Source organism: Centrocercus urophasianus, unplaced genomic scaffold, assembly GCF_019232065.1.
Source record: "Centrocercus urophasianus isolate 14NV4802_14NV808 unplaced genomic scaffold, USGS_Curo_1.0 seq_39, whole genome shotgun sequence".
Lineage (NCBI taxonomy): Eukaryota > Metazoa > Chordata > Aves > Galliformes > Phasianidae > Centrocercus > Centrocercus urophasianus.
The window spans coordinates 3,149,241-3,170,136 of record NW_024884966.1 but is presented as its reverse complement, the minus strand read 5'-3'; the positions used below and the strand labels follow the sequence as shown (position 1 = coordinate 3,170,136).

General features: G+C 44.2%; 1 protein-coding gene across 11 annotated transcripts in view; it reads left to right on the top strand.

The window, feature by feature from the left end:
• PKHD1 (PKHD1 ciliary IPT domain containing fibrocystin/polyductin) overlaps positions 1–20,896 on the top strand; it is a 240,212-nt gene that overhangs the window by 21,902 nt on the left and 197,414 nt on the right. For all 11 annotated transcript variants that reach the window (XM_042832731.1, XM_042832730.1, XM_042832736.1 and 8 more), the window contains 15 exons: positions 881–970; positions 1,128–1,221; positions 2,991–3,133; positions 3,219–3,346; positions 4,777–4,958; positions 5,498–5,636; positions 8,566–8,720; positions 10,195–10,379; positions 11,080–11,202; positions 12,332–12,437; positions 12,907–13,185; positions 15,424–15,554; positions 15,908–16,043; positions 19,450–19,645; positions 20,269–20,336. In XM_042832731.1, coding sequence (XP_042688665.1) covers positions 881–970; positions 1,128–1,221; positions 2,991–3,133; positions 3,219–3,346; positions 4,777–4,958; positions 5,498–5,636; positions 8,566–8,720; positions 10,195–10,379; positions 11,080–11,202; positions 12,332–12,437; positions 12,907–13,185; positions 15,424–15,554; positions 15,908–16,043; positions 19,450–19,645; positions 20,269–20,336 — 2,155 coding nt within the window. The remainder of the gene's footprint in view (positions 1–880; positions 971–1,127; positions 1,222–2,990; positions 3,134–3,218; positions 3,347–4,776; positions 4,959–5,497; positions 5,637–8,565; positions 8,721–10,194; positions 10,380–11,079; positions 11,203–12,331; positions 12,438–12,906; positions 13,186–15,423; positions 15,555–15,907; positions 16,044–19,449; positions 19,646–20,268; positions 20,337–20,896) is intronic.

The following is a 20,896-nucleotide window of genomic DNA, read 5'->3' as shown; positions in this document are numbered from 1 at the left end:
TAGATGGCCTCCAGAGGTCCCTTTTAGCCTGAAGAATTTCATGGGATGTAGACTAACCCTGATGCAATGGGCTCGGATAGATCCTAATGGTAAAGATGTTGTCACTTACGCATGGCAGTGCGTTCCCACTTTTTGTTGGCCTGCTGATTTCATAGATAAATACTGCCACGCAGCTGAAGGTGTTTGTGACTTTCACACTCACTGCCAGGTGGGTATTTTTATGGTACATTATAATTTGCCCATGTGTAAAGTGCAGTCTGCTTTTGCCTTGCTTGTTACTTTGTTCTTGATGCTAATTCATGACAGTTTGGGGTAGTTTCACTAGTTGTCACTAGTTAACAGCACACTCAAAGGGTTTATGATCAGCTCCGTGTTGCAATTGGGTGATATAAACTTTCAGCTTTCAGTGCTCAATAGTGTGGAAGTTGTCATAGAATCCTAGAATAGCTTGGGTTGGAAGGGATGTGAAAGATCATCTAATTCCAACCACGTTGTCATGGGCTGAGTGCCCTCCACCAGCCCAGGCTGCCCAGGACCCATCCATGGCCTTGAGCACCTCCAGGGTTGGGGCACCACAGCTCTGAGCAACCTCAGGGCTGTGGTCAGGACCATCTGTGGCTATCAGTCCGTCCATGCAGGTCACATATCCCTCGTGCTCCTGTTAATTTGGAAACAGGAACCCCCAGGCACGTGTCAGGAGAGTCCATGGAGAGCAAGCACAGTTTAAGAAGGGATTCTTTATTATTAAATTTATTACAGAAGCTTTGAAAGGGCAATATGTTTGCTATTAGTTCCTCCTTGGTAGAAAATCCACATAGCAGACTTGACCTCCTTGTGAGAATCGTACCTGTTCTCATCTGTTTGTTTCTTCGCTTGGCAGATGCTGACTGTGTCTGGTACGGGATGGTTCAGTATCTCCTGGAGCAATGCACCCCGCAGAATGATCCACACAAATTCCACTGCTCTTCAGGTAAGTGTCTCACCCTAAAGGATTTTAGACCTGGAAGTTCAGGCTCTGTCTGTACTGAGCTGAGTAGAATCCATGCAGCTGTGGCAATGTGGAAGCTCTACTGGAATGAGCCAGGCATCGCTGTACTGTGAGCACTTCTCACTTTTTGTTTTTAAAGGTCCAAGCAGCAATAGAGGAACTTCTTTCAGTTGGGTGTGACATTGAGCCAACTTCTGCTAAAATACTCTTCCGTGATGGCTTTGAGAAACAAGGTAGTAATGTAACAAATAAGTATTTAATGTGGGAGTCATTTTCTGATGTAAATGTACTCAAAACCTTCAACAGAAGTAATTTTGTTCTTTTACTGGATTTATTTGTATTTATTCTAATGAGACATATTATATAGAACTAATATTGCAAACGTGATTGATGTATTAATGAGAGTCTTTCTGCAATAATTTCCGTGACAAAATCATACAGCAAGAAGCTGATCAGAGCAGGTTATGTTTCAGTGTTGGAAGCATTAGGAGTACAGGCAGAAAAGGCAAATCTTTGGGCATGTGAAATTATTCATGTCTCATAATGTGTGCTGGGGAAGTAGATCTGGAGCAGCCCAAAGCGACAGCTCAGGCTATAGCCTGATGATGAGTCTTTTGCTTTTGGTGCTTCCCAATGACTGAAAAAGTGAAAATCTGTGCTGTGCTTCACATTCAGGCAAGTGTTATATAAATAATAATAATAAAAATACTTTTTTTTTTTTTTTCCCTGATACTAAAGTATTACATCAGAAACTCATTCCAATTTATATCTCTGATAGCAGTAAAATATAGTAAAATATGCCAGGAAGTCAATGATTGCCTAGGGACCTCACAGTACATCCTTGTATTCAGTGTAGACAGAGAGAACAGGACCCAGCCAGGAATATGTATGTTTGGTGACTGACTCATCTCAGCAGAGGAAAGGAATTAATTAAACTGGAGAGAGAGGGAAGCTTTAGGCAAAAAAACAGAAACATCATTTGGATGTTTTTTGTCTAATTATGTGATCTCAGTGCTCCAATCTTGCCAACAAAAGAGTTGTGCCAGGGGAGGATCAGACTGGATATTAGGAAAGAATTCTTCTTTGGAATAGTGGTCGAACGCTGGAATAGGCTGCCAGGGAAGGTGGTAGGGTCAGCATCCCAGGAGGTGTTCAAGAAATGTTGTCCAGTGGAACGTGGGTGAGTGGGCAACATTGGTGGTAGGTGGATGATTGAACCGGGTGAGATCTTTTCCAACCTTGATGATTCTACAATTCTATGAAGTATTTTCAGCTCTATGACTTTTGTGAGCATGCTTTTTCCCATGGGTGTCACTATATTCAATGTATCTACCAGCAGTGATGTCAACAGCTCCAACACCCTTTGTGTCAAGAATCATGGTTGCCTCCTTTACGTATTTTCTCTTTATTTATATATTTAAGACTACTGACCTCAAATGGCAGGGTTTTTTTTTTCTCTCATTTTGACAGAAAAGATGATTTATCAGTGTCTGCTGTAGGAAAAAGCCTCTTTTACACTAGAAATGAGAAATCCTAGCAGGTTTTTGGTAACAAGGTTGATAACTCAGTGGAACAGAAGTCGAAAAAGTGAGGGCAGATTCTCAGCTGCTGAAACGTATCAATCTCTAACTTTGCCTGAGTGTTTTTTGAGAAGGAAAAGTGGTTTCAATCGGTCGTACTCTATCTGGCTTAAGATGGTAGCATTTTCCACAAGGTTTTTCTGGTCAGGATTGGGATGTAATGATTAGTGTAGCATGCTCAGGTTGTGGTTGGACTTGATGATCTTTGAGGTCTTTTGCAGCAATTCTGTGATCTATCCTGCCTTAAACTAAGGATCAATGCCCTGTGAATGTTCATAACTTACCTAGGCAGAACACTGAGGAGCAGAACTATTAGATACAATTGTTTTGGACCTCTATTTTTGTCATTTCCATGAAAACTTTGACTGTACCTGTTCTCTGAAGCCTTTGTAAGCCTCCCATCCTGTTGTTTTTTCCTTCAGGTACAGAAAACTCTGTCACCACAGAACGTGTTGTCTATGGAACAGAGCCCTTCTGTGGGAGGTTCAGTGCTCGCAGCCCAAGCCAGCTGGTGAAAGCTTCTCCATCATCTCTACAAAGATACGACCTTACTGAGTACACACATGTAAGTGCCTGCTCTTGCAGAGTAAATTGTAATTATAAACACTGCTCTGTTTACGTGAAAACATTTTTCTTCATTTTCTTTGCAGGTTTGTTTTGCACATAAAGGCCACATGAGCAACGTCCTTCATATCTCAGTGTCCTACACCAACCTTTCCTTATCTTCAGTGGAAAGAAACCTCACCTGCCAGTGGGATTTCGATGGCAGTGACACAAGGTATCCAGACACAGTGCACAGAGATGACATTTTCCAAAGTAAGAGGGTGTTCTGGGAGAATGGGGAGCAGCAAGTTCTTGTTTGTCTAAAATGATGGTTGGACTGAATGATTTTACAGGTCTTTTCCAACCTTGGTGTTTCTGTGATTCTGTGCAAAATGAATTGTCAGATGGGGCAAACTGATGGATGCTCTGTCCCTGTGCTGACATACCTGGAATGTGCTTCTGTTGTTTTTGAGGACTATATGAAGAGATAGGCACATTACTATTTTACCATAGTAATGTACACTGGCCTGGAGAGTTTGATCAGTCTCTAGTTAGCAAAAAATACCAGGAATTTAATAATGAAGTTGTGGTTTTTTTTTTTTGTTTTTTTTTTCCAGGGGACTTGTGGTACCATTAGAAAGTTGGTGTAGCTCTTGACTTTCTGTTTTTCAGCTAGAATATATGGGTGCAAAAAGCCACTGATGGGGAGCACTATGGGCAGTGTGAAGCTGGGGGCAGGCACATCTTAAGAAAACATCTTAAGCAAACAAATAATAATAATAATAATAATAATAATAATAATAAAATCCAAACCAGCAATCTGAAGAACTTCAGAAAGTGAAATTGGAATCTTAGCTTTCACAGAATCACAGGATTGCTTGACTTGGAAGAGACCTTTAAGGGCCATCTGTCCAAGTCCCTGCACTGAGCATGGACACCCACAGCTCCATCAGTGCTCAGAGCTCCGTCCAACCTGACCTTGGCTGTCTGCAGGGATAATCATCCCTCACATTTCTGGATTGGGCCTTTGTCTTCCTCACCCTGTCCCAAACAGGCTAGCAGCATCCCCATCCCTGTACTCCCAGGATACTTGTCATGCTTCCACTGCCTGTGCATGTTCTTCTTGCTCTCCAGTTTGACCAGCACATCCCAGTGCAAACTTCAGTCCTGATGTCACCAGCCAGTTCACTGCTGCTGGTGAGCAGTAGGTCCAGTACTGTATCCCCCTAGATGGGGCTGTCTATTACCTGGCTCAAGAAATTATCCCTGATGCATCCCAGGAGCCTCCTGGATTACCTGCAGGTCACCATGCTATGCTTATCGATTGGGTCCTTCCATTTCTTTCTGTGTTCTGTAAGGCTGAGTGTGGGCTGTGTGTGTACCTCTGGAAAGCAGGAGGGGGGTTCATGTGACATGACTACATGATGGAAAGAAATAGGAACCTTGATTAGTTGTCTGGAATTTTCAAGGGGCCTAAGCTTGGTATTGATCTCTGTAGAGGAGGATGCTGAAGCAGGGATCTAATGCTTTATATCTTCCAGAGAGACTTGTTGAGTGATCAGATGTTGTATGCAGGTAATAATAGCATCATCTGAGTTCATCTCCAAATTCATTCACTGTAACTACCCAGAAATAAAACAAAGGCTGTACCACTTTGTCTTCCAGCTGGATGTTCTCCTGCACTGACCTCTGGACAGGCTGTGTGAGTCGCTCTGTGCCTCTCCAGGACCTTCTCATCAACACCCCGGTGTTTGTACATCAGATTGACTTGCTGAGCATCCAGCAGAAGGAAACCGCTGGGTTGTTCTACCTTGATGAAGTCATCATCACAGACAGAGCTGTGACTGGTAAAGGAACCCATTTATTCTTTCCTGTGAATGTTGCAGTCACAGAATCGTATCACAGCATGGCCTGGGTTGCAAAGGCCACAATGCTCATCCAGTCCCAACCCCCTGCTATGTGCAGGGTCTCCAACCAGCAGCCCAGGCTGCCCAGAGCCACATCCAGCCTGGCCTTGAATGCCTGCAGGGATGGGGCATCCAGAACCTGGATGTTTCCATGTTCGTTCATAGAAAGCTTTAATGACAGAGCCAGTTAAAACTATTTTGAAGGGGAATGCTGTTCCATAACAGGCACAAATCTTTTTTTTTTTTTTTTTTTTTTAAATTTTTGAAAAAAAATATATAAAAAACAAATTGCCAAACATCAACACTCTTGTTTTATTTGGAAATATTTCTGTAAATGTAACTCTTGAATGCTGTTGCTCAAACAAAAAGCACCTCTTCCCCAAACCAACAAGATACCGGCTCTAAAATTGAAATAACCCAGGCGTGATTACATCAGTTCTCCTGACTCTGGTGGATGCTGATGCTCTTTTTCCTTTCAGTTTCTCAGAGGGATCCCAAACCACGTCGGCTGGGTGGGCGGATAATAGAAGCAGTAACTGTGGTGGGGTCTTCTCCTACTTACAATGTGTCCTGGCTGGTGTCTGGCTGTGGTGCAAGTCTGCCTCTTCTCTCCCTAAGGTAGGAACAGTGTGATTCTTTCATATCCCGTAATAATCGTTATGAATTCCCATGGAGCCCTTTATCATCTCAGAGGCTGTGCAGAGTAAGTCTGGTCCAGTGTAGAAATCCTTGTACTCCCTTTGGCATTTTCCTCTCTTTGTTCAGGCTCTGCTCAGATAGCTTCACTAAGATGTCCACAATGCATGTGAGCTGCCTCTTCCCTAAAATGTCTGCAATGTTTTCAAGCTCCTAAATGGGTGGACATAACTTGAAATGCATTGTAGGTGTCTTAATGAGGGTATCTGTCTCTGGTGTTGAGGTTCCATTGTGTGATTGGCTGTCAGTTGCCTAACTAAAGGTGTTCCACATGCCCTGGGATATCACAGAATCGTGGGGATTGGAAGAAACCTCTGGAGATCATTTAGCTCACCCCTTGCTAAAGCAGTTTCCCTGGGTTGCACAGAAAAGTGTCCAGATGGATTTTGAATACCTCCAGGGAAGGAGACTGCACAGCCTCTCTGGACAGCCTCTGACATTGCTGTCACTCACACAGTAAAGAAGATCCAGTCTTGCCATATTCCAGTTTATGCCTTGTCCTTACTGGGCACCACCAAAAAGAACCTGGTCTCATCCACGTAATACCCTTTATTTATAAGCATTGATAAAATTCCTCCAAGCCTTCTCTTGTCCAGGCTGAACAGCCCCAGGACACTCAGCTTTTCCTCAGAAGGGAGATGCCCCAGGCTCTTCACCATTTCTGTAGCTGTAAAATGCACAGTAGTCCCTACCAAGGATGTTGGGCTATAGGGAAACCTTAGCCCTTCATGGAGATCAAGGCCTTCTCTTGCAGTAACTCTGACACCAGTTGCCATGTTGAGCAATGGAGGCCCACCTTCTGTGCTTGTTTACTGAGGTGGTTTCTGTTCTCAGTCCCCTAATACATGTATACATTTATCCCCTATACATTTGAGGCAGAAGCACGGGTTAAACAGATCAGAGAACAGTTTTCAAGGGCCAAACTGGCAAAGAATCCAACTTTTACAGGGCTTCTGTATTCTGCTGAGTAGGGAATGACCTGAGGGGACCAGGACCAATGCAAGATAGAGACTGGAATGATGCAACCTCTAACCCTTCCTCTGTGAGCAGTTGGTTCAGCTCGGTTAATTCACCCCAAAGTCAATGTTTAGATGTTGTCCTGAGGGGATGTGGTTTAGTGGAGGTAGGTGAATGGTTGGGCTGGATGATCTTGGAAGTCTTTCCCAGCCTTGATGATTCTGTGATTCTATGAACTAGCACAGCATAGAAGGATTTGTCTAAAAGTCTCACCTTGAAAAGCAGAGTGTAATCACCAATGTCAGGTGTGGTATTTTGGCACAAACCACCAATGGTGAAGACAAGGATGAGAATGAAGGGAGATGTCTGAGGTTTGCATTTAAGTAGAGGCGCAATCGAGGGAGAAGGGATGTTTTTAATTCTGTGTGCAGCCTTTATGAGGCTGGCATTGGAATGCTACATGCAGCACTGAGTGCATTTGTCAAAGGGCTTTAGAAGCACTGGGAAAGAAAGCCATAAGCATGATTATGGAACTGAGGAATATGCCTTGGAGGGAAAGGTGTAGGAGGCTCGATGTGTTCAGCTTATCAGAAAAGAGGATTAAGAGATAAATTGATTACAGTCCCTCTCATCAGGAAGAAGGGTTTAGTTCTGCATCTCAGAGGGAGGTGTAGGAGAAATTGAGGTGTGATGCTGACTCCAGGTAGATAGAAGATGGAAATGATCACAAGCTTTAAAAATGGGTGTGCTGCTCTTTGGGTATTTTCAAAACCAAACTGTTTTTTCCTTAACTGAGCACATGCTGTGCGGTGCTTTAATGCACCTTCCTGGGATCAGGAGGAGTATGATCTAAAAGTGCTGTGCTCTAAACTGGCTGCTGCATGTCAGACAGAAGATCCAGTGCTCCTTTGAGATACAGATTCGTGAAATTGGCTCTGCAGGATTTCGGCTGAGCTGGGAGACATGAGTTGTTCTCTGTGCGCTTAACCACACGGTGGCATCGCTGTACCACAGAAAGTCCTTTTTTTCTTGGCGGAGAAAGAAAGGGAGAGAATTTTATTGGCGTGGTGGGAAATATTTTAAGTTATGGAAAATTAGGCTTTGGATGATTTCTAATATGAAAAAGCAAACTCTGCTTGCAGTGAGCATCTCCTCTACGAAAATAGGCTGAGGGAGCTGGGCTTGTTCAGCCTGGAGAAAAGAAGGCTGCGGGGTGACCTCATGGCAGCCTTTAGTACCTAAAGGGAGCTTACCGGGGGGGGGGGGCAATCAACTCTTTGAAAGGGTAGATAACAGCAGGACAAGGGGAAATGGTTTGAAGTTGAGGGAGGGAAGGTTTAGGTTGGATGCCAGGGAGAAGTTCTTTACAGAGAGAGTGGTGAGGTGCTGGAACAGCTGCCCAGAGAGGCTGTGGATGCCCCGTCCATCCCTGGAGGTGTTCAAGGCCAGGTTGGATGGGGCCCTGGGCAGCCTGGGCTGCTATGAAATGTGGATTGGTGGCCCTGCCTGTGGTGGGGGGTTTGAGCTTCATGATCCTTGATGTCCCTTCCAACCCAAACCTTTCTGTGATTCTGTGTCTTCAGGAAGGTTGAAGCAGGGAAGCTTCACATTGTAGCTGCCCAGCTTGCATTAAAATGCTCCCATTTTGGGGCAGGAATCCCATGTGCTTGGTGCTGCCTGAGCTCTTTGTTCCATCACAATTATTTAAAAAAAAAAAAAAAAAAAAAAGTTTCCATCACTTTCTGTTGTGTGCAATACCCACATCACTGAAGCACCCGAGTCTGTTAGACGAGTGACCATCCTCTCCATGGGTCTTTTAGGAGTCCTTACATCCAGGCTCTCTTGAGTGGAGGCTCTGCCCACTGGTGCTTTGACATTGCCCTCTCTCACACAGAGGTGCAGTGCTCTGCGAGGGCTCTGAGGAGGACGGCCACCTCTACGTCTCCACGGAGGATGTGAGAGTCAGCGTCACCATTCAGAGGCTGCAGGTGTCATCTCCACCTCTTGGAGGGACCTTCTGCATACGCCTGGGAAGCACAGTGATATCAAGTAAGGCACGGTGTGAGCACAGATCACACAAAGCACAAAGGACTTGCCTTTGCTCTAAGGCAAATACAAAAGGGAAAGCATGGCAACCTGGCAGATCTTGAGGTACAAAGGATCTACAGCCAGTACGTTTCATTTCTCCTGCACTTGTCATGGAAAATTGTTAAGAGTGACCAAGTACCTGGTCCCTGTCCTGCCACCAGATTTTCCTCGTGCTGCTGAGGATGTGGCACCGTGGTGGTGGGTTGATGGTTGGACTGCATTGTCTCAGTGGTCTTTTCCAACCTTGGTGATTCTTTGATTCTACAATTTGTGAACATTGAGCCCTGGAAATGCTCAGGGAACAGGCAGACAAGTCAAACACACTGTGGTAGTTGCGCATTTGCATCTGATCATCTTCCAGACAGGAGTTAAGGATTATACGCAGGGCAGTATTTCTGGATGTGAGCTATGGGATTGTTAATAACGAAATTACTTTTCTCCATGTTGTTGCTTAAGGTACTTCTGCAGCAGGCTATCTCCCTACTGCCTTGCTTTGGAGATCCCCCTTTTAAAAAATTGTAATCCGTTTATCTGAGAATCCTTAGAGTTGTTAGGGCCCCTTCAAGGCCATCTGTCCCACTACCTGCACTGAGCAGGGACACCTACAGCTCCACCAGTGCTCACAGCCCATCCAGCCTGACCTTGGCTGTCTGCAGGGATGGGGCACCACCGCCTCTCTGGGTAGCCTGTGCTTTTTTTTTTTTTTTTTTAATGAATCATTTGAGATCTATTATTTCTGTAGCATTGGATGCCCATGGGTACTTATGTCAGAAGAAATAAGATATGATTTGCTGTTTTTTGGGATTGAACTATCTAGTTTCATCTAGGAAGTTTCTGGCCTGTCTCTTTTGAAGGAAAATGACATGCACAGTGAAATATTATGCCTTCCAAATATTTAGATTGCCAAGTATGAAAAGTATTACAGAATCACGTCCTTGTGTTCATGTGGAACTCCTGTGTCCCAGTTTGTGCCCACTGCCCTTTGTTCTGTCACTGGACACCACTGAAAAGAGCCTGGCCCCACACACTTGACTCCCACACTTGAGATATTGATAAGCATTGATAAGATCCCTCCTCAGTCTTTTCTTCAGGCTGAACAGCCTCAGGGCTCTCAAGCTTTCCTCATGCAGGAGATGCTCCAGGCCCCTCATCATTTCTATATCCCTGACTTAGCTTTCTGGTGAAACAGGATCAACTGGAGAATGTTTGCTAGATTTTCTTAGTTATTTAATAATGGCATTTGGAATCCATTAGACTTTTCCCTGCTGTTTTTTTTTTTTTTTTTTTTTTTTTTTTTTTTTTTTTTTTTTCCTTGCAGTTACAGAGGTTTAAACCATCACAACCTTGTATGAAAAATGAAAACATCTTTATTTTCTGTGAGCAGGCAGATGTGCTCTCATAGGGATGACGATATCCACGGCTTTGTGTTTTGCAGGTGTTTCCGTGCACATCTCCTCCCACCAGCTCCGCAGGCTTCTGCAAACCAACACAGACAGTTCTACAGCCCCATACTTCAACACCAGTGACTTCATCGTGACCAAAGACTCAGAGACTTGCTATGAAAGCATCTGGACTCTCACCTGGAGAGCAAAAGCTGGGGACTTGCCCAATGTTATCAATGTATGGTCATTTCTTTTGGTGATGTCCACTTTGGACCCCATTTGTTGCCTTTTGTCGTGGCCGATTCATTCTCTCAGTTTCCTTTCATGCAAGCACCTGTGGGAGATTAAACAACAGCAGTTGCTTAATTGCAGATTAGATTGTGGTATAATTTCTGTACCAAAAATTTGTCTTTTCCAGGAATTTTTATTCACATTGGGTTAATGTCTGATTCTCTAAGGTGTCAGAGGGAGATCTGTTTCTCTATCTCCCATCCTGAGGTTGATCATACTAAAATCATAGAATCACTCAGGTTGGAAAAGACCTTGAAGATCATTGAGTCCAACCATAGAAGTTAAAGTTTTGCTTCAGGTAGAACAGTCTGCTTTGAATATAGGCACAGACTGAAATTCTTTCTCCCATGTGAAGAAATTTTATTCTGTTGTGTATTCGTATCCTACAAATGTGAATTTAGCTTCCAAGAAGCAATGGGGTCCTGTGCTCAGGGTGGGGTTGGGAAAATGTTGTGCAGACTTGAAGAAATGCAGACTTGGGAAATGAAGACTCAGATCTGAAGACAGAAGCAATAGAAGCAGCTCAAGAACAGATTTCCAAGAGCTATTTCCCACCTTATAGCAGCTGTGTATAGGAGCTGTGGGAATGGTCATACATCACACTGGTTGGAAAAGAGCAAGAATCTGACATCCTTGTTCTTCACCAGGTCTCTGCTGAAAACCTCAGTGGTCTGAAGCCAGCTGTTTCCAGTCGTGTGGTCTATGATGGGGGTGTCTTTATTGGGCCAATATTTGGGGACATGCTTGCTACCTCCAATAACAAAACACAGGTGGGTTAACGCTGTGCCACATTTCCTACTGGTTCACCTGGGTCCTGTAGGTCAGGAGTCTGGCTGGTTTTCAGGTACTCAGTCCTGCTGCTAAATCATTTCAGAGATCTGCTTTGTGATTCCCCATAAAGCAGTCGGATCATGCTCTCTCTTCTGTGGAGCAATACCTTCCTTAGGAGCTATTGCAAGTGAGAAGAGTTTATTTCTTTGGAGGCAGTGCTCAGGGACTGACATTCCCTGGCATCCCACCCCTGCTGGGTCCTGTAGTGCTGCCATCATAGTTGGGACTGATGCTGTATTTATCTGCAGCATTCCAGCCTCTATGCTGTTGGGTAAAATGAACAGGATGCCTGGTATTAGTGTGTGGATTGGGCAGGTCCTTCAATCTCTGGATCTCAATTCTTGATTTGTAAGAAAAAGGGAGCAAGTAAAGCTTCTTGGCTGAACAGATCTGCTGAGCAGACAGATGTGCTGCAGGTAGATTCCCACGGCTGCCTTCGCCTCCAGCAAAGACTGCAGGGTGCTGCAGTGAGAACTGTGCAAGGCTGGATGTGCTCAAAGCCCTGCTGCTGGGCTTCAGCAGCGCCTGTGGTTAGGTCATCCTGCTTTTTTAATTTCTTTTTCTCTTTTCTTGGAAGCTACTTTTTTTTTGTTATTTGTAGGTAGTGGTGTACCCTCCTGGCACACACCTAATGCCTGTGAGAGAAAACAAGAGGGCTCTTCTATGTCCTGTGCTTTGCCACTTGAGTCTTCTGAGAGGGAAGCTGATGTTAGTTCTCGAAGTTACAGCCCAGCTGTCTTGATTTAGCATGAACCGTGAGGAAATAAAAATTGAGAGGTGCTTGCTGAGCAATCTGAGATTAGTTATAATTAGCATTACAAGGTGTTAAAAGCCTTGTTCCCAAAGTGGGATGGATAGAACTGGGGTATGGCAAGTGGGGTCTTCAGGGGGTGACTGGAAGAAGAGGAGCTGTGGGTTTCAGAGAGGTGAGATGGGCTGCTTCCAAAACCATGTGCTGCTTTATCTAAGATAAACCCTAGCAAGCCATGCAATGAAACTTGTGCCAGTGCTGAACAGCTGTGGGTTTAGAAAACACCACTTCAGAATAACTTTCTTCTCCATCTCCAGGTGGTGGTGGTGGTGAATGATGTCCCAGCAAACTGTTCTGGTTCCTGCTCTTTCCAGTTCAGCCAGGAAGTGACACCCTTAGTCAGTGATGTGGAGTATTCAGCAGGTAATGGGGCTTTGGGTCAGCACAAAGTGTGTGGGGGGGAGATGGCTATGGGAAAGGTCTGCCAAATGCTGATGTGTGTATTCTTTTGGAAACTTCTGTTTTTAGGGAAATTGTATTTCCAAATCCAGCACTTCTGATGAGTTCGAGTCTTGAAGTATGTAGCACTGACACAGTTTTGCAGAGGCAAGATATTAGAGGCTCAAAGGGAAGAGGAACAGCAATAAACTTGGTGCTAAAGGCAGCACCAAGTCTATTAGCACCTTTATTTTTAATAAAAATGCACAAAGAGGAGTAGCTGGGCAAGGGCGTGCAGGAATAGGCATGATGGATGGCAATGAGAAGATCAACAGTGCTGTGGTTTCCAATATATGTTCATGAAGTTGATCGAAGCTCTTACCTGTTGCTTGGAAATAAATCCTGTGCATTGATGCTCCAAAATTAATGAGCTTATTTGATTATATTCCTTCAGATGACGGATTCCAGGCCACAGTAGTTATCAGGGGAGTTGGTTTCTCTGAGGAGAAGACAACCCTGCAGGTACGGGTGAAGAACACGACTTGCTACATCGTAATGTCAGATCAAACCAGAGTGGTCTGCGTGATGGAGAGGCTGCCACTTGGAGTCCACCAGCTGACATTACTAGTGAGGCCTTATGGCTTTGCACTCAATGCCAGCACAGGAGAAGGCATCTTCCTAAGAGTTGAGCCCAGGCTGGTTGCCATTGAACCTCCCAGAGCATCAGAAATTGGTAGGTCTGAATGTCAGATGAGCTCTGAGGGGATGTCTGCTTTCTGTGTCTTGCTTTTCACAATTTGTTTTTTTCTATCACATTTCCTCTACCAAGGTCTTTGTCTGATAGAAGAAAACATAATACAGCTGGGGATACAGTGTGTACCACAAAGTACTGGGGCAAATTTCTTGCAAAAATGACATCTTTCTTGGGTTGTCTGTGAGGTCAACCAACACATCCCCTGGCAGTTTTACTCATGAGTAGTAAATTTAAGTCCAGGTATGTTCCTTCCATCAACTGAGAAGGGTACCAGAGTTTCATGGCTCATCTTCCTATATCTTTTTGATGTATTACAAGTGTCAGAATTCATCTGGCCTAGCTGTAAAACGGCTGAACTTATTTTCAAGCAGCTAGGAATATACCTAGAAATGGTATGATGTGTCATCCATCTGTCAATAGAAGTTTACCCAGATTTTGTTTGCAAACCTCTTAGCTCTGTTAGTGAGCCATTTAGAGTTCGTGTTAACGCACATCACAGAGCAGGAGTATTGGTCATGCTGGTACCACGTGGCTTAGAAAGCTGGACTGTGCCATATTTGGTCACTGTGGAGTAACTGGCAGAGTGGGACTGTTGTCTGTGAACATATTGGCTGACACATGGGATGGACTTGAAAGAATGTGTGAGTTCTTAAGGTGACAATTAAGACACCAGTCACCTCTCTTCTTGTTGGGATGCATCTTTGTCCTTTTCTTTCCTATTTGTTTTCCCTAATGAACATCATATCGGGTTGAGACTCACTCTAATTCATATGAAGAACAAAGGAAAAAAAACAAGGACAAGTTTTAGTGCTTAGTTCTTTCTTCTCATTTTCTTCCATGACAATATGACTCCTCTCCAAATTACAGTGATCTGTCACTCATTAAAAAGAAAGCAAGTATAATGCTATCTTACATTACATATGCCTTGAACGTTTATAATTGGAAAGAATTACAGCTTCCATCTGTGTTTTTAATTTCTTCCATTTAAAATACCTCTCTTCAATCTTATCGTAAAGTGCACATATGCAGTATTTCATTGCATATAGATATAAGTGTAGACATCAAAACTTAAGAGCATTAGTCTTGAAACAACACGCATGGAATCCGTACTCTAAATCTGAGTCTCCTTATCTGGCAACAATCATGGGAGCCAAGTGGCTTCAGTTTTGAGATACTCCTATTTCTGACTTAGTGTTGCTGGGGATGACTTGGACTAGAGTTGTGCTAGGTGACCTTTCAAGGTCACTTCAAATTCATACAATTCTATGAGGCTGGGAACATTTTGTATTTTGATGCATCAGATCGAGCTTGTCAAAATATCATTGGTCCCAGTGGTGACCTCCTTGGGCAACCTGTGCCAGTGCCTCACCACCCTCTGGGGGAAAAACTTCCTCCTCATATCCAACCTAAACCTCCCCTGTCTCACTTTAAAACCATTCCCCTTGTCCCATCACCATCCACCCTCACAAACAGCCGTTCCCCCTCCTGTTTATAGGCTCCCTTCAAGCACTGGAAGGCCACCATGAGGTCTCCCCGCAGCCATCTCTACTCCAAGCTAAACAAGCCCAGTTCCTTCAACCTTTCCTCACAGGAGCTGCTCCAGGCCTCTGAATGGAAGGAGCTTCCCGCCAGAGTACCTGATTGCTGTTTACCAGCTCTGCTTCCAGTTAGGGAAATCCTAGGAGATACTTCCAGATTTCTCTGACGGTTTAGAGAGCCCTCTAACTTTCCTCACGACTCTGCAAAGTCCCAAGCTCTGCCAAGTTCCCATCTATGTGAAATTTCCTAATCTCACGCTTGAGGCTTTTCTGGCAGCAGGGTGCTTGGCAGCTTTTTGAACTGTGAAAGCACCTGCTGTGTCAAGCTCATTTTTTGTTCTTAGTGCTCCTTCCTTTCTTTCTGATTTCATTCTTGGGTTGGGTGTGAGATCACAGACCAGACCTTGCTGGCTTAAATAAGTATGTCATTAAAAGACAAACTGAGAATTAAACAGTTCTCTTGTGTATCGTGGACCAGAATTCAAGTAATAGACAGGAAGGGTGAATAACAGAGAAGAAGGATCGTGGGTGAAAGAGGCAACTTAGGGCAAAGCAAGGTGGAAGATGATCATCCCCAGATCAGACTCCCTTCTGTAGTCACCTAGTAATTAAGCATCTTCTGCATGATAAGGAGACTATTCCACATCTTTCATGTAATTAAAAATAATTGGTTTTGTAGGAGGACTGAGAGTGGCTCTCAGAGGGACTGGTCTGGAAGGGGTAGACCTGGTGTTGTTTGGATCTCAGCCTTGCCCAGTTTTGGAGGATACCAGAAGTTCAACACAAATTGAATGTAAAGTTCCCTCCCGGGTAAGAAACCACGTATTTTTGGGATACAGTCAGTTGAGTGATAGCCTACAAGCCTTTTACATAGCCCTGGCCTAAGCAGATGGTAGTCCATCAGCCAAGTCCTGGCTGTGGGACATTTGAGCCCAGACTCCACCTACAGTTTAGACCAGCCTAATTAACAACAGTGTTTGATTTATGAAACCGAGTGGAGCAGTCAGAAACACCAACAGATTGCAAGTCTAATGCATATACAAATTTGGGAACACCATGTGCCTGACTTACTGGGTGTGGGAGATGCACGAACATAGGAAATAATTATTTTTCTTTTATTGGTTCAGTCTTTTTCCTGATGCTTTCTTTGCTTCTGTTTGCAGGGGGCAGAAGATGCTGCTGTCCATGTGACACTAGTTTCTGGGTACCAATCAACAACATTCACCAACTTGTTCCAGTATGACCCTTCCTTAAACCCTGCAATTGTATCACTGAGCAGAAACAGAAGTGGCTTAGCAGGTGAAAAGTGTTTATAGATGTGTCAGGCATCATCTGCAGCCCTATGCTGGCTCGATGGAGGTGATTGAGGTCTAGGGAGTTTAGTGGTATTAAGCTCTTCCCTGTTGGTTTCTTCTAACTTGTTGCCCATATGTCCCCTGCAAGTTCTGGTCACTCCTGCCTGCTTTGTATTTTTTCTCTAGCTTATATAAGACTATAGAGTCATGAGTGTTGGAAGAGACCCTTAAAGGCCATCTAGTTCCACTCCCTGTAGGGATACCTACAGCTCCAACAGGTGCTCAGAGCCCCATCCAGCCTGGGATAATGAGTTGCTTGCCTTAGTCCAATATGCGTCATGTCCTCAATGCTAAGTGTGCTATGATGCTCTTTCAAAGTCATATTTCTCTGGCTTTGCTCTGGAATGGCCCCACTCATCCATTCTTGGTAGCAGGTTCAGTAATGGCTAGATAAATGGGTGCTAGAGAATGTACTTCTTCAGGACCCTAACAAGTGAGCTGTAGTCAGAGGGTGATGCCTCTTTCTTCCTGACTCATTCCATAGACTCTTGCTTTACTAGCTTCAAATTGAGTTTAAAATGACAGCAACAAGACAGCGGTGCTGATTACTAGATTTAAATACTCTCTTTAAGACACAAACCATCACCAGCTCAGCTGCCACTTTTAGGGTTGACTGAAATGATCTTGGACCAAGCATCCCCCAAACTGAGATCCTTTTGCCTTCTTCCAGGGCTTTTTGTAGGTGTATTTAGCTTTCTGTGCCCTGACAATTAGCACAGCACTGGTTAACAAGAAAAAAAACACTAAGTTAGGAAATGGAACCTCTATTTTCCTGTTGGCACCTGGGGGTTGGACTCGATGATCTCTAGAGATCCCTTCCAACCCCTACAATTCTGTGATTTGAAGCTGTTTCTTTATTTCTTTCACAGCTTCTGTAGACACTGCAAAGTCTCCTGTCAGACAGAACCTGTTTTATTACCCATGGATTGAGCAGTAGGCTTCCCACCACAGCAGGGCTAGAGATGTGGGATCCTACTATTCTAATATTATACATCAATCATACACAGACCAATCTTTTCTGTACTTTGCCCATCCAGGGAGGCTTACTGCAATCTAGGGTTTGATTCTCAGTGCTGTCAAAAGAGAAATGAGCAGGAGTTTGGCCGCGGTCTTCCTTCTTTGTGCTGGCTGAGGCAAGTCTGTGGTCTGGGACTCAGGGATGTCCAGGCCTGGTTTCCAATAGTGTGAGGCTGAAGAACCTAACCTGACCTCAGCTGTTCTCTCCTCTCCCTCTGTAGGAAAAACAGTAAGAGCCATAGGATGGTTTGGATTGGAAGGGACTTTCAAGATCATCTAGTTCCAACTCTCTGCTATAGGCAGGGATACCTCCCTCTAGGAAACTAAGAAGAGAACAGAAATATTCTTGTTTGTTTTTTGTTTGTTTGTTTGTTTTTTTAAATGTGTCCCACTTCCATTCCTACAAAGATACACTCTGAAGTTTCTTTTTCCAATTTCTTAATGCATATCTTAACAAAGCTCCTTCCAGCTCAGAGAGTTGGCATGGGTGCAGGGGGTGAGACAGCTGTGATGGCAACAAGGCGCAGTGCCTGCTGCACACCTGACATTTCTATCCCTTTCCCCAGTGCCCTTGTCATTTCCTATTACTCCAGAATGCATAAGTAAGAGAAAACGTCCTTTATCATCTGAATATTATTCAGATACAATAGCACCAAGGGGAGATTGTTCTAGCCGTGGGCAGCCCAGGTGCAAGGAACTCCTTAATGTTATAGTGTCTCCTGAACGATGCTGGGACTCAGTTCAATCTTCTATTCAGAACCTCCACAGCTTCAGCTTTTAATATAATTTTCCTCCTATATAATAAAAAGAATAAATAAATTACACCGATGCCTTCCAGGCATCTAGGATTAAGCTGACAATTGACCAAGAGTCCAAAGAGTTCATGTTATTAATATATTCAGCTTCACAGGCTTTCAAACTTTGACTCTGTGCGTGCTGAACGGAAGAGCACTGCTTTCCATGACTTCTCAGAGGAGCTTTTCTCCTGCTTTGTGGAAAGGAGAGGATTCTCTGAGGCTGCAGTGATCGTGCCTGCTGGGGAGGCTGTGTTAGAGCCAAGTGGTCTCAGTCTGTGCTTGGTAGTCAAAATTGCTGCTCAGATCTGAAGCTTTAGGATGAATTAACCTACGAAAGTTCTTTTTATGCTCTCCCTTTGTCTTAATAAAGTAACTTAGCCATCCCTGTGTGGCTGGGATAAGGGTGTGAGATGTGGCATGGTCAACTTCTTATGTCAAATGAGTTCAGGGAGGAAGAGAAATGGGTGAAAATGGGGCTGCTCTGGGAGAGCTGACCCTGGGTAGATATTCTGCGTGTAGATGAGCATGTCAGGCTACCTGCTGGTGTGCATGGTAAGGAGATTTTAGCATCTTCTGTCTGAATTCAGGATTGTCTGTGATGGTAGGGAGTTGGGCTGGAAGACCCCTTCTGTCCTGTGTGTGCTTGCTTCCGTGGAGTTGAATCCATGTCTTTCAGAGGTGAGAAAGGGATGTGATTGATCTCCTGAACACCTCTCTAACGAGCCTGTGCTCGTTATGTGGTCGGTGAAGAGAAATTGGCAGTTTTGTGGTAGGATTCACTACTGCTCCTTTGGAAATCTTCCTTAAAAGAAGGTGAATTATGCCATAAGAACTCTGTTTCTCCTCACTGATGAGAAAGCTATCTCAGAGCCTTTATTTGGACTGATACATGCCAGCCTAAGTTTTTAAGCTATTTCAGGAGGAATTTGTGTTACGAAATTCCCTTCCCCACAGTCCTTGTCCTTTTCTATTACTACAGAAAAAACAAGACAAAATGACCTCTGTCTTCGGTATAATTCATCTCACAACAGAACTTAAACTGGGGAGACCGACCTGTTTCCTGCAAGCAAGGTGCTATGGAGCGTGCATGGACATCTGATTTTAGGCCCCTAAGGAAATTTTCAGTTAGTTGTAGGAGATTCCATTGAAGTTTAGATACTCTCATAGTGCTGAAAAGAGTGGTCTGAATCTTTGCAGGGATTTTGGAACAATCCCTCACTCAGCTCCAGTCTATGAGCTGCAGAAAGTCTGGATTTGGCTCTAGCAAGGTGTGGATGTTTAGGATATCTATATTGAGGGCATGGATCTTACCTTAAATATCTATCAATAGATATTTAGGCTTTAGGTGAATATAGCCAAGTTCACACTATTAATACCTGATGATCTTATTGAGAAACCAAAGGAATTAATAGAACACAAAGACTGCAGTCTTCCAGTTTCTGGGTTTTGGCTGATGGACATGACTGCACCTAATGGTTTTATGTGCTAAAATAACCATTGCTACTGAAATAATTTCGTCATTTCTCCCATTTGCAGGGGGTCAGGAGCTTCAGATTGGAATATCCTCATTTGCGAACTACCGAGGGTCAGATATCAAGGTCCAAATTGGGGGCGTGTGGGCACAGATCCAGGTGCAGATGGACAGTGGTCTTAGTGTGACGCTTCCAGCCTTGGCTGTGGGATGGTACAACGTTTCTGTTATCATCAATGGTGTTGCTATTGCTTCAAACAGGTGTGTGAATGTGCACACTTCCCTTAAGATTTAAATTTTCTTCTCCATCCTGTTTGGTATCTTAGGGTTCATTTGAAGAGGGAAAGCAAAGCTACACCCCTGTCTGAGTGCCTTTTTGGAGGTTATACCTGGTTTTTCCTCTGTCTACTTCCCAAGGGAGGAGCAGGGAAAGAAAGGCAGCTGGGATCTTTGGAGCTCTTGCATCCATTGACATGGCTATGCTGGGATCTGTTTAGCAGAAACATCCACGTTCTTGTTGGTTCTGATAGGCAGTTCACTGTGCTGTATGGACTGCGCTTGGCCCACAGGTTGCCATGAGACAGTATTCATAATAGAATCATAAAATGCTTTGGGTTGGAAGAGATCACCCAGTTCTAACCCCCTGCTATTGGCAGGGACACCTCCCTCTGGACCAGGTTGCTCACAGCCCCGTTCAGCCTGGCTTCCAGGGAGGGGGCATCCACAGATTCACTGGGCAACTGGTTCCAGTGTCTCACCACCCTCACAGTAATGGGTTTCTTGCTAATATCTAGTCTAAATCTGCCCTTTTCCAGTTTAAGAAATCAAAGATGTTCCAGAAAGAAAGCAAAACCCCCAAACCTTCTGTGTTGCTTGTTTTGCAGGGTTGAGCCGTTAATCCACTACATCTCGGAGGTCTTCAGCATCGAGCCGTGTTGCGGCTCTTTCCTGGGTAAATAAAGGCAGTACATCTGCAGCCACTTACGGAGGTTAAAGGGATCAAGGGCACAGTTTCCCTGCAGGGCTGGAAAGGGCATCCCGTTTCACATCAGTTTAAATGAGGGTGTCTTAAATCTGTGACTCTTTATTATGCAGACATCAGACTGCAGCAGCCTGGGAACGTGGGATTTCAGCAAGCATTCCTCGATCTGGTTGGCTGGCTCAGGGGTCCCTGTGCTTTGGGTTTGATTTCCCCAAGTCTTTGCATGTTCCCTTTGGGGAAACAAAGCACACCCACACCTGACTCATGCATGCTGTATCTTTCAGTCATTACGCCTCCATCTTTCATGACTTTATGCATGGAAGTTAAGTGGATGGTAGGGCGCAAGCCTGGTTTCAAGCAAGCACTCTTTTCAATCTGTCCCAAAAGAGATACCTATTTTCCTGAACTTGAACACACAAGAAAGCCTTTTTCAGTGTTAACTTTAGTCAAAAATGAAATATTGATTAATCCTATTCCATACTTTAAACACTGGAAATCATTTAACTGTGTTTCAGAGCAAATTATCACTG